The following is a 12,162-nucleotide window of genomic DNA, read 5'->3' as shown; positions in this document are numbered from 1 at the left end:
AGTGATGGCAGATGGGGCTAGGGGCCCTGAGCCTCGGCCGTCTTCAGCGGCTAGGCCGAGCAGCTGCGGGAGTGCAAGTGATTCTTCACTTTTTGTCTTGCTGAGTGGGTGGTGGCTCTGAGGTGCAGGCTTTTCTGTCCGTCTGTTGAGAGGAGTCAGACTTCCAGGGGCCTGTCTCCCGGCAGAGTGGGCAAGGGCTTTTCGGCACTCTTGGGTTAGGACATGCGAGGGCCCAGTGACCTTTTTTTTGCCGCTCTTAAAACAAGGCCCAGGAGGGCCACTGCTATCAGTGCCCTTGGGTACTATGGCTAGGCTGACGGATAGCTGCAGCTCGAGGCTGGTATTTAGCACGATGCCTTTGGACTTTATCTAGCTTACTCTGCTTATTTCTGTTATTGAAGACTTTGAAAGCCAGGTTAAGGAGGCCTTGTTGTGGGATTTGAGGACCATCTTCAGCCTTTTTAAGTTTGCGCCAAACGTCAGGAGCAGATTGGGAGATAAAATGGATATTAAGAACAATAGTTCCTTCTCGGGAGGCAGGGTTGACGCGGGTATACTTTTGGAGAGCCTCTGTAAGGTGGGAAAGGAATTGGGCAGGATTTTTATCTGCCTTTTGGGAGCTTTAAGTTTTTCAAAATTTACAGCCTTATGGGCAGCCTAGTTAAGGCCTGAAATAAGGCAAGCAATTTGTGGGTTGGTGCTCTCAGGAAGGCTCTTATCGGGGTACGGCTGCGGTTCCGATGGGCTTAGTAGGGTCTCACTGATGAAGATCATCCGCATGTGCCTGGGCCGCGAGCCACACTCTTTCCTTCTTTTCTGGAAGGAGGGTAGAAAAGAGAATAATATAGAGATCATGCCAAGTGAGTTCATAAGACTGGGTGAGATATTTAAATTCTTTGATATAAGTATCGAGATCAGAGGAGAAGGACCCAAGACGTTTTCCAATCTGGGAGAGATCGGAGAGGGAGAAGGGGACATGGACACGAACAATTCCTTTAGCCACTGCTACCTCCCGGAGGGGAAGCAAGGGAGCCCAAGGGAGCTGGTTGCTGGGCATGTTGGGCTTGGGAATGGGTACGGGGCAGAGACCGGGAGGATTCAGAGGCAGAAGCGAGGTGGCTGGGAGGGAGGTAGGGCTGGTGTGGGGACGCGCAGTGGATTATGATGCTCCGGTGGGAATTACGATGTGGTTGAGGAGGAGGAAAATCAGCGGGGTCAAAGGAAGAGGAATCGTTGGCTGGGGCTATGGGGAGTGTGGCAGGAAAACAGTCAGGTTTGGAACCAGCGAGGAACCTTTGGAAAGTAGAGCAGAACCGGCAGAGGGAAGGATGGCTACAGAGGGTGAAGAAAGCCTGAGCATACGGAATCTCAGACCATTTCCCACTGCAGTGGCAAGCGTTGTCTAAGTCTCTAAGTATATTGAAATCAGAAGTGCCATTTCAGGCCATTGGGAGCCATTGACTAATTTGTATTGAGGCCAAACGATATTACTGTAAAAGATAAGCCTCTTAGGACAGACTTCTGAATGGATGCCAAGAGAATTGATATTACGCAGGAGACACCCAAGGGGGGTAGTTTTGGAAGGGATAGCGTGACAGGCTCCTATTGCAAATGGGGGAGGAAGGGAGAGGAAGAAGAGACTGCTGATTGACCAGGATGGCAGGAGAGGGTGTCCCCTGTCCCGGGGGCCCTGTTCGGAATATGGGAGGTATCCTCTGATACCAGTCAGGCTTCCCTGAAATAGAGGAACCAGAGGCCTGGAGGCCGTAGGAAGCCCTTGGCCCAGTTCTGGGTCTTTTGGGAAGCAGAGACAGTCAAGGGTTCCGGGTAAAGGGCACAAGAAAGAAAAAGAGAGAGGGAAGGAGAGAGAAAGAGCCAGAGAGAGTCCCTTAAGGATGCCCAGCTAGAGCGCACCCCTCCTGGGTTTTGGCACCAATAACGTAAGGGTAGCTGAGAGAAAGGAGAATAGACCCAAAGACAGGCAAGCAAGTTTTGTTAACCTGCCTGGCTGCTCCGTAATTATCAGAGGAGGCAGCTTGTTCCTAACAAAAACAAGGACCGCTGGTACCTTCCCTGACTTTGCATTAACTGCACTCCTATCATGAGAAGACAGGTTGAAGTCTGCTAAGACACCTGAACAGACTTTTGTCACAGACCATTGTCAGCTCTGTGGGCCCAACAGACTTTGTCCCAAACCATTATATCTTCTCCAAGCCCATTGTATCCCCTAAAAATAACTTACTGCCTCCATAAAATCATCCTCAGTTCCCCATCTTCCTTTCTCATGTGAAGAAGCCTGTAGAAGCATCTGCAGCCCACTGTGTGGCAGGGCAGTCACCCTGAGATTTCCCCCATGCACATTAATAAAAATGCTTATGCCTTTCTTTTAATCTTCCTTCTGTCAGTTGGTTTTCAGGTAACTGTCAGAGGGCAGAGAAGTTTGCCCTGAGTTCCTGCACTAGCGATTCCTGTTAAGTTTCATTATCCTAGTTTGTAGGTATTGTTTGTTTTTCAAAGAAGCTCAAGCTTATTATAGAAAATTTGACAAACACAAAACAAGTAGACGCAAAGAAAAAGTATACACATACATAACCTTAGAGATGTCATTTTGCTACGGCCTGAATACTTGCGTCTCTCCAAATTCCTATGTTGAAGCCTCACCCGCTGTGTGGTGGTATTGGGAGGCAGGGCCTTTGGGAGGGGGTTAGGCCTTGAGGGTCCAGTTCCCATAAATAAAATTAGTGCCCTCATAAAAAGCCTGATGGAGCTTGTCTGCCCTTTTAGCATGTGAGGATACAGGGAAAAGACACCATCTGTGAATCATAAATTGGGCCCTCACCTGACACCCAATCTCACAGGGCCTTGAACTTGGACTTTGCAGCCTCCAGGACTGTGAGAAATAAACTGCTGTTGCTCATAAGTCACCCAGTCTATATGGTATTTTGTTACAGCAGCCTGAATGGACTAACACACATTTATATTTTAAAATTTGAGCTCTAGCAATGGAGTCAGACAACAAGAGAGCTTGGGGACCCACCTCTCTCAACAAGGGAGGAGAAAGTTGAGAAGTGCCATGAAAATGTTTCTACTTCATCTGGGGTCTCTTAGCAACCATCTCTTGCTGGTAAGGTCTGGGCTTCTCCCGGCTCCAGGTCACAGCTGCTCCTTCTTGGTGAGATGACCTTTCCTACCACATACTCACCACATGCACCTCGGGCCTCCCTTGGGAAAGAACTGGCATCTGTGCTCCACCAGGCCTCAATGTCTCCGCCTTCAAATTAACCCATGGCTTTCTTTCTCTTTTTGTTCCAGACAGGAATTATTTCCCTCTACGACTGTGTTTTCAAGAGGCGCCTAGATTATGATCAGAAGTTGCACCGAGATGACAGAGAACACGCAAAAAGCCTGGGACTTCATGTTAATGAAGAGGTAATATTAAGACAGAATATTAACAGGTTGTCAACAGATTAACAAATCTCTGTACGGGCATATCTAATTTTATTGGACTTCACTTTATTGGCTTTCACAGATACTGCATTTTTTTTCTTTCTTTTTTCTGCATCTCAAGCTCATTGTTTATTAGCTACTGCATTTTTTTTACAAATTGAACGTTCGTGGCAACCTTATGTTAAGCAAGTCTGTTGGTGCCGTTTTTCCAACAGCGTGTGCTCCCTTCCTATCTCTGTGTTGGCATTTTTTAACAATAGAGTATTTACAAATTAAGATCTGTACATTTTTCATACATAATGCTATTGCACACTTAATACACTATGGTGTAGTGTAAATATAACTTATATATGCACTGAAAACCCCCCAAAATTTTATGACTCACTTTATAGTGATGTTTACTTTATTGCCATGGTTTAGAACCAAACCTGCAATATCTCTGAGGTATGGTTGTACGTGTGTGTATGTACGTGTGTGTGTGTGTGTGTGTGTGTGTGTGTTCGTGTGTGGTGGAGGGTGCATGTACAGTCATGCATCACTTAACGACAGGGATTCATTCTGAGAAATTTATTGCTAAGCGATTTTGTCATTGAGTGAACATCAGAGTGTAACTAACACAAATCTAGATAACAGCTTACCCCACACCTAGGCCATATGGTACGGCTTATTGCTCCTAGGCTATCAATCTGTACAGCATGTTACTGTATAAAATATTGTAGAGGATTATAACACAATGGTAAGTATTGGTGTATCTAAACATAAAAAGGTACAGTAAAAATGTGGCATAAAAGATAAAAAACGATACATTTGTGTTGGCACTTACCATGAATGGAGCTTGCAGGACTGGAAGCTGCTGTGGGTGAGTCAGGGAGTGCGTGGTGAGTAAATGTGAAGGCCCAGGGCATTACCGTGACTACCGTACCCTTTATAAACACTGTACACTTTGGCTGCAGTAAATTCATTAAAAATTTTTTTCTCTAATAATAAATTAACTTACTATAACTTTTTAACCTTATAAACTTTTTAATTTTAAAAACTTGATGACTCTTTTGTAGTAACACTTAGCTTAAAACAAACACATTGTACAGCTGGACAAAAATATTTTCTTTATCTCTTTATAAGGTTTCTCTTTTTGTTTTTTTTTTAAGCTTTTAAAGTTTTTGGTTAAAAACTAAGGCATAAACACACACTGTAGCCTAGGCCTACACAGGGTCAGGATCGTCAGTATCGCTGCCTTCCACCTCCACACCTTGTCCCACTGGAAGGTCTTCAAAGGCAATGACACACAACACGATGGAGCTGTCATCTCCTATGCTAACAATATCTTCTCTGGAATACCTCCTAAAGAACCTGCATGAGGCTTTTCTACTGTTAACTTTAAAAAACAAGTTGAAGAAGTACACTCTTAAAATGGTAATAAAAGCATCATAAATACATAAACCTATGTATAATAAATACATAGTCGCTTATTATCATTGTCAAGTACTATAAGCTGTACATAACTGTATGTGCTGGATTTTATATGACTGGCAGCACACTAGGTTTGTTTTCGCCAGCATCACCACAAACACATGAGTAATGTGTTGTGCTACGACATGACAAAAGTTATGACATCATTAGGTGATAGGAATTTTTCAGTTCTATTACGTTTTGCCATTTTAATGGCAAAAACAGCAATTATGTTTGCACCAACCTAATATTATAACCTTATTGGGACTACCATCATATATGTGATCCATCATTGAGTAAAATGTCATGTGGCACATGACTGTATGTGTATATGTGTATGCATGTATATAGGCATACATGTACTTACATGTATGAATGGATGTGTGTATACATATATACAGATATATTTTTATATATTATACATGATTTGTGTGTATGCATATGTGTATCTCTGCATATACATGTGTACATATGTGTATATGCATGTGTGTATGTGTGCATATATTATATGTGTGTATATGTGTGTTCATGTGTGTGTGCCTGCTTGTGAATGTGTGTAAATGTATGTATAGGTGCATCATGTGTATATGTGGATGTGTATATGTGTGTATATATGTGTGCATACATGTATATATCATGCATATGCGTATATTGTATTGTGTATGTGCATGTACATTTATGCGTACATGTATTGTGTTATGTGTGCACATACACATATATATTTAATGTTGTGCTCAGCTGCTCTATTTAATTTTCTTTATGCGGCTCTCTCTATTAGTGCCAAGAAGCTAAGGCTAAGCTACTATTATAGCTCTCTCTGTTCAGTCATGTCATTGTGTATTTTTCTTGTAATATTGTTTGGTTCTTTAGAATTTAACAATTTAAGGACAGCAAAGCTAAGATGTTCTCTTCAACAGATAAAAACAAGTCTCTGCTTAACCGCTGAGTCCTGGCTTTCATAATTTTTCTGGAAAAGTTGATCTTGCAGGGCTGAAGTTGCACACATGAGAACATTTCTTCCAAGTTTAGTTACCAAGCCACCATCACCAGCATATGTAGTGCGTTCTAAGTTGACAGCAAAGTTAGTATTTTCCTCAGGAGAAAAACATGGCACATAGTTTTTTGGAAAAAATCCCCATCCTCTCAAAGCTGTCATTCCTGCAGGGAGAGAGATAAAGTAAAGGCACAGAAATCATGGGTCAGGTGTGGTGGCTCATGCCTGTAATCCTAGCAGTTTGGGAGGCCAAGGCGGGTGGATCATCTGAGGTCATGAGTTCAAGACCAGCCTGGCCAACGTGGCGAAACCCCATCTCTACTAAAAATACAAAAATTAGCCAGGTGTGGTGGTGCACTCTTGTAATCTCAGCTACTAGAGAAGCTGAGGCAGGAGAATTGTTTGAACCTGGGAGGCGGATGTTGCAGTGAGCTGATATTGCGTTACTGCATTCCAGTCTAGGCGACAAGAACAAGACTCCATCTCGAAAAAAAAAAAAAAAAGAAATCATGAGCAAATTCTAGGTAGTGATGAGTGGTGGTATATAGGAAGAGGAAGCCATGTGAGGATGTGAGGAGATGCAGAAAGTGAAAGGGATGAGCAGGGAGCTGGGGAGAGGCGGGGCCAGGGAGGACCTGGACATCTGAGCCAGGATCTGGGTGGTGGGAAGGGACCAGCAGCAGCAGGAGAGGGAAATGACCAGAAAGAGCACAAGGACAGACAGGTAGAGCAAATGGTCTGGGACAGTTGAAGGAGACCCCCTGGCTTCAGCATGGAGGCATCCTCTTGGTCCACCGTGGCAGAAAAAGCTCCCAGTACTGAGGCTGATGGACATGCGGGTGAGCTGTGCTGGTGAATGCAGTGGTGCTGACTATGTGCTTTGACAACTTTCACCAGGAACAGGAGAGGCCGGTTGGTGTGCTGACGTCTTCTGTCTATGGGAAGCGCATCAATCAGCCCATTGAACCCCTAAACCGGGACTTCGGTCGCGCCAACCACGTACAGGCTGACTTCTACAGGAAGAATGACATCCCCAGCCTCAGGGCACCTGGCTTTGGGCACATTGCTCCAGCCTGAAGCATCCCTGTGGCCCACAGGGTGTGTCACGATACCCCGTGGGCTGGCAAAGTTTTACAGTGAGAAGGTGGTGTCTGGAGCCTTCTTTCCCCTTCTCATGACACCTAGGAGCTTGGCTATGCCTGTGTTACATCTCTACTGTGGGCACATGAACACATTAGCAGCCTCCCTCAGGCTGCTGTGGCAAGGAGCCTGAGCAAACACCTGTAGTACACGTGAAGAGTCTCTAGTGGGATGATCTTTAGCTGGAATTATTTTTGATCAAATGATACTGGAGACTGATTCATTGTGAGCACCTGAATAAAATGAAAACTTTGTTCCCCTTAGTAATGATTGGGCTGGCTTTTGTTCACTGGCTGTCTACATTTGCCAGGATTCTTTGGGGAGGCAGTCACAGGAGTGAGGTGCAGTTATGTTTCCCAAGAGTTATGGGAACTCCTGCTGCCTCATAACACAGACAACTCTGACATGTTCCCTCCTCCAAGAGGAGATGTAATGACAATTGTCTGTTGGCACAGTCAAACTCTAGAAACTACATTTTTGTTGTTCCAGAGGTCTGAACCACAAATAACAGATTTTTTTGCAACTGGGACTGGGAGCCCTAGTAAGATGGGTGGCCCTGTTATCCTGGTGGCCAGCAGTGTTCACTGTCACCGCTCAGGGAGAGGGGGCCAGTCATGGGAAGAGACTTTGGTGTTCAACGAACTCGGGTAGAATTCTGGCTGCTGCGTTTTCTAGATTTGTGTTCTAGGGCAAGTCATGTCATCTATTTGAGCAGACAAGTCCTCATCTTTAAAGTGGAATTTCCAAACCTAGAAGAGTTCATTTGGGAGGCAGTGAGCTGCTAGATTGCAGGCATAACACGAGCACAATGTGCATGCCCCGCCCAGGGTCCCATCATCACAGCAGTGACTTGACTTTAAACAGTCTTCTTTTTGGATGCAGTTGCTTTTAACCTAAGTTGAAAATACTTACTTTGGAGATAATTTGAAACTTACCCAAGTATTAAGGCATCAACTACGTTTTTAATGAATGGATCCCTTGGAAGAACTCATCTCTCATCTACCATGATTAAATTTCCCACAGTTTAGCAGTGAATGGGCAGGTGGTCTAATTAAGTTCAATGCTGATTCCTCCATCACTGGTTTTATCGTTTTGAATCTGCCAAGAGGATTCTCTAAAAATAAATGACACTGAATTGCCAGCGATTTCAAGGCTGAGTGACTCCTAAATATTTATTTTTCTGAAAACAGTTTTTCAGTGTAAGTGCCTTTTATTTATTTCAAACAAATGGCAGTCGTTTATTTCGAATGCCTTTGGGTGCATTATACCACATTTATAATAACATAATAGAAAATATATAAAGTTTGGGTTATAGAAATATTTATAAATTATTCATTATTCAGACTTGATTTCAACAAAGACAAAGCATCTGTAAGTGACTGCAATAAACTGATGTCAAAGTAACTTATTGTCATTTACTTTAAGTCAGACCTTTCTCCCTTCACCTTCTACTACATACTGACTTTCAATAGGCAGGGCTGTAATTGGCCGAGATTTGAAAAAATCTCACATTTGTTAAGCAGTAAGAGAAAATTACGTGTATTTATCTTGGTATCCCAATGTTTATCATTTAAAGCCAATGAATGAATGCTTGTTAAAGTCATTGTATGTAAGATAATATATTCTTATAGTATGATTTGTTTTGTTTATAAAATTTTCATCACTGGGCAATTAGGTTTTTCTTTTCTTTCTTTTTTTTTTTTTTTGACAAAGTCTCGCTCTGTCACCCAGGCTGGAGTGCAGTGGTGTAATGAAGGCTCACAGCATTCTGGACTTCCTGGGCTCAAGTGAGCTGACCACCTCAGCCTCCCATGTAGCTGGGACTACAGGCTCATGCCACCATCCCCAGCTAATATTCTTATTTTTTGTAGAGATGTGGTCTCGCTATGTTGCCCAGGCCAGACTCCTGGACTTAAGTGATTCTCTCTCTTTGGCCACCCAAAATATTAGGGTTACAGGCATGAGCCACTGCACCTGGCCTGATGATGTTTCCTGGTCATTCATGTATCCGAGCAGAGGAAAGATGAATGGTTCTGCCTTTAGGAGCAGATTGAATTGGGAAGGAAAAATAACATTGTGGATTGATGATAAAACTTAGACATTTCTAAACAGATACATAAAACACTGGGGTTTTCGGCAACTGGACTAGAGGCAATTTTCATGAGAGGCTTCCTGTAAGACTTAAAGGTTAAGGAGAGCATTAGGGAGAGGTTTCTTCTTGAAACCAATAGCACTCGGACCTGGGCTGATAAGCGGTGCCCTTTAGGTTTTCTGCGTGGCATTTTTGCTCACAGGGATGCTTTTAGCTGCTCAGAGCTTTAAGGAGCTTTGACCAGGATGAATGCTCTTTCAGATTCAGGGAACAGGCAGCTTTCCGCTCTAGCCTGGCCTCGACTGCTAACCAGCTGTGGAACTCTGAACACATGTGCCTGAGCTACTCTGCCCCTGTTTCCTCATTTGCAGAAACACTGGGGAGGGAAGGAGGGCGTGCTCAAGCTTGATCAGGGATCAGCATCACCTGGGGAACCTGTTCACTAGACAATGATTGTGCTGGTCCCCCACCCCAGGGATTTCAGATTCAGGGTCCTCCTTCAGGTTGGGGCCTGGGAATCTGCATTTCTGACAAGCTCCCAGGTGATGCTAAGGCTGCTGCTATGGGACCACACCTAGAAGGGCCCACATGGAGCTTCCCACAGTGGATTCTGACAGACTCTGATTGCTTTTAAAAGCCTATTGTTTGGTAGGACTGGTGACATGGCTTTGGGAGAGCACAGTTCTCCTTTTGAGTTCTTTTCAGCACAAACTCAAGTTCAGTGCATCCCTTGGGGGAGTGGTAGGGACTCCGTTTATGAGAACTTGGTGGATCACTCAGCTGGGGGTGTTCACTCAGGATAGATGACCTAAGGTGACCTGAGGATGAGTGTAATTAGGATGGTAAGGGAGGAAGAACCTACGAGGCACATCTGCTGCTCATCTTATAAATTCTAAAGCAGTTTGAGCTCACGGAAACACAATGGCATCCTAGTCCAGATTTCGGTTAGAGGGAACAAAAATGCCTTTGGAATAGTTCTCTTGCTTCAATGACTGTTATTGGAGATTTGGGTATATTAAGGCCAATGCCGAGTTGTGATTACAGGATCAAAAAATTCTCGATTGAAGCAGAATACTGAATAAGTCATGCTCTACTCACACTTTGGTGATGAGGGACGGTTATCAGCTTCTGTAAGTGCTTTTTACTGGGAATGAATCACAGTCCTGGCACAGCAGTTGCACCATGCTGTGAATGCCACAGGGCACCTGCCAGCCTTGCTCACAGTCATTGCCTCATTTAATCACTACCGATCCCATGAGTTGCCAATAAGGAAAGTACTCCTAAGAGGGGCTAAGAGATGTGTTCAAAGTCACACAGCTAGTAAAAAATCAGAGCCAGGAATCAAACCAGGGACTTGTGCTTCAAGTTCGAGTTCCCACGAATAACAGGCCTCCTATGAGGTCATCTGGGTCCTCTGCCTCTTACAGATGCCTGCCATGAGCTATAAAAAGAAAACAAGTTTGATCAACTAGGCTATGATTTGCAGTTTTGCTTTTAAACATTAGATTACACACGATTGCTCTACTTTTCACTATTTGGCAAAGTATGATTTCTTTATGTTAAAAGTACGAAACAACTTGTGTTGGATTTACAAGAACAAATTCTTCAAGGTCTTCTGCCTTTAAAAATGCATAAGCGTTGGCTGTGTGTCTTCTTTCGCCTTCTCAGACGTAACAGGCAGTTAGTGGGACTTAGTACTTCTAGCAGTTAGTTCACGCTGTTGTGAGACTGATTTGCATAGCTTCTTCCAAATTATTCTTTTGCAGTCTATGTCTGTTAGCTCTAACAAAACATTCTTCCTGTAGACAGGAGCGTAGTGGACAGAGGGGGCACTGTTGCTCGCAGACAATCTTTTTACTGTTAAAGTATTTTTCCCTGAATATGTTCTCTAGAGATGCCCAAATTAAAATCAGACCACTAGGTACATTGAGCATGCTTGCCCGCTTTCCAGGGAGCTGAGTAACCAAATTATCTGCGTCACACACTGTGTCCTAATCTGAATTACATCTCAGTATTGGCTTCTGGAGAGCTCTTTCTGAATCAACTGTGTCAAAAGGGAGAATGGATGGAAAACAAACTTGAATTCTGGAGCAAACCACAGGAGAAAGAAGACAGGAAAATAAGATACAGGCACTGTAAATCAAAGTACGTAAAACTTTTAATGAATTAACTTTACAAAAGACAAATGGCATCAAAACATCAGACGAGTCTGGTACAAAACTGGTCCTAGGCTGTGAGGACTAACTCTGGTGATGGATGGTGACGTGCTGCTGGCATGAGGCACATGGAGCAGAGGGACGAGAGCCGTGGGTCCCAACGGGGGCCCTTGGACACCACTGGCAATGAGATGACAGGTAAGCACAGACTCCATGTGGGGGACAGAATCAACTTATTCACGAATACTGTGTGGTTGAGTATCAGACGAGCGGATGTGGTTGGCGAGCTACGTTATTTTCCAGAAAAGAACATGCACCAGAAGATAATATACACCCCCTAGTTTTATTGCCTTAAGAATGTGTGTGTGTGTTTCACCTCTCTCCTCTTTGTTAGTTCTCTGGATGCTTTTCTTCTATCATGCACGCTCCTTTTCCCTTTTGCTTAGGAGCAAGCACAGTGCAAGTGGCAGAACGATCTGGGCACACGTCAGACACCAAACGGTATGCCACTGGGTCATGGGAACGAGTCTGCAGAGGCTCCATAGGACAGACAGAGCACGCACATCAAAAACGAGGGACAGAAGTTGCAGTCAGAAAGTGTGTGGTAACTTCCTGGAAATACAGTCTTCTTGCCAAAATGAAGGTGATTCTTCAGGATGCCACGTTGCTCTGAGAAAGGGACCTTGACATTTCTGTGTTTACAAAGTATGTCTTCAGGTCCCCCTTTCCTTTCACATTGATTATTCCTCGACAGGTGCATGTGTATCCGAGGGTCTGCAGGACGAGGCTTGTCTCCTCAGTGACCTAGAAGGCACAGAAACACAGGAAAATGGGCTTAGTACCGACACTGATACAACCCATCTGCCTCAAGGATGAAGAGCCAA

The 12,162-nt window shown here is 44.1% G+C and overlaps 2 protein-coding genes across 2 annotated transcripts in view; one reads left to right on the top strand and one right to left on the bottom strand.

Moving 5' to 3' along the window:
- The window catches only part of CUNH5orf49 (chromosome unknown C5orf49 homolog), a 29,741-nt gene extending 21,560 nt beyond the window's left edge, over positions 1-8,181 (top strand). The window contains exons 2-3 of the mRNA XM_017496922.2: positions 3,313-3,429; positions 6,788-8,181. Coding sequence (XP_017352411.1) covers positions 3,313-3,429; positions 6,788-6,967 — 297 coding nt within the window. The 3' untranslated portion in view covers positions 6,968-8,181. The remainder of the gene's footprint in view (positions 1-3,312; positions 3,430-6,787) is intronic.
- A 3,081-nt stretch (positions 8,182-11,262) lies between these two features.
- ADCY2 (adenylate cyclase 2) overlaps positions 11,263-12,162 on the bottom strand; it is a gene marked incomplete at its 5' end in the record, with an annotated part of 165,540 nt that continues 164,640 nt past the window's right edge. The window contains one exon of the mRNA XM_017496921.2: positions 11,263-12,082. Coding sequence (XP_017352410.2) covers positions 11,930-12,082 — 153 coding nt within the window. The remainder of the gene's footprint in view (positions 12,083-12,162) is intronic.

This window comes from Cebus imitator, unplaced genomic scaffold (genome assembly GCF_001604975.1).
Source record: "Cebus imitator isolate Cc_AM_T3 unplaced genomic scaffold, Cebus_imitator-1.0 Scaffold226, whole genome shotgun sequence".
NCBI lineage: Eukaryota > Metazoa > Chordata > Mammalia > Primates > Cebidae > Cebus > Cebus imitator.
Note: the sequence above shows the minus strand (reverse complement) of the source record. Positions and strands in the feature narration are given on the sequence as shown.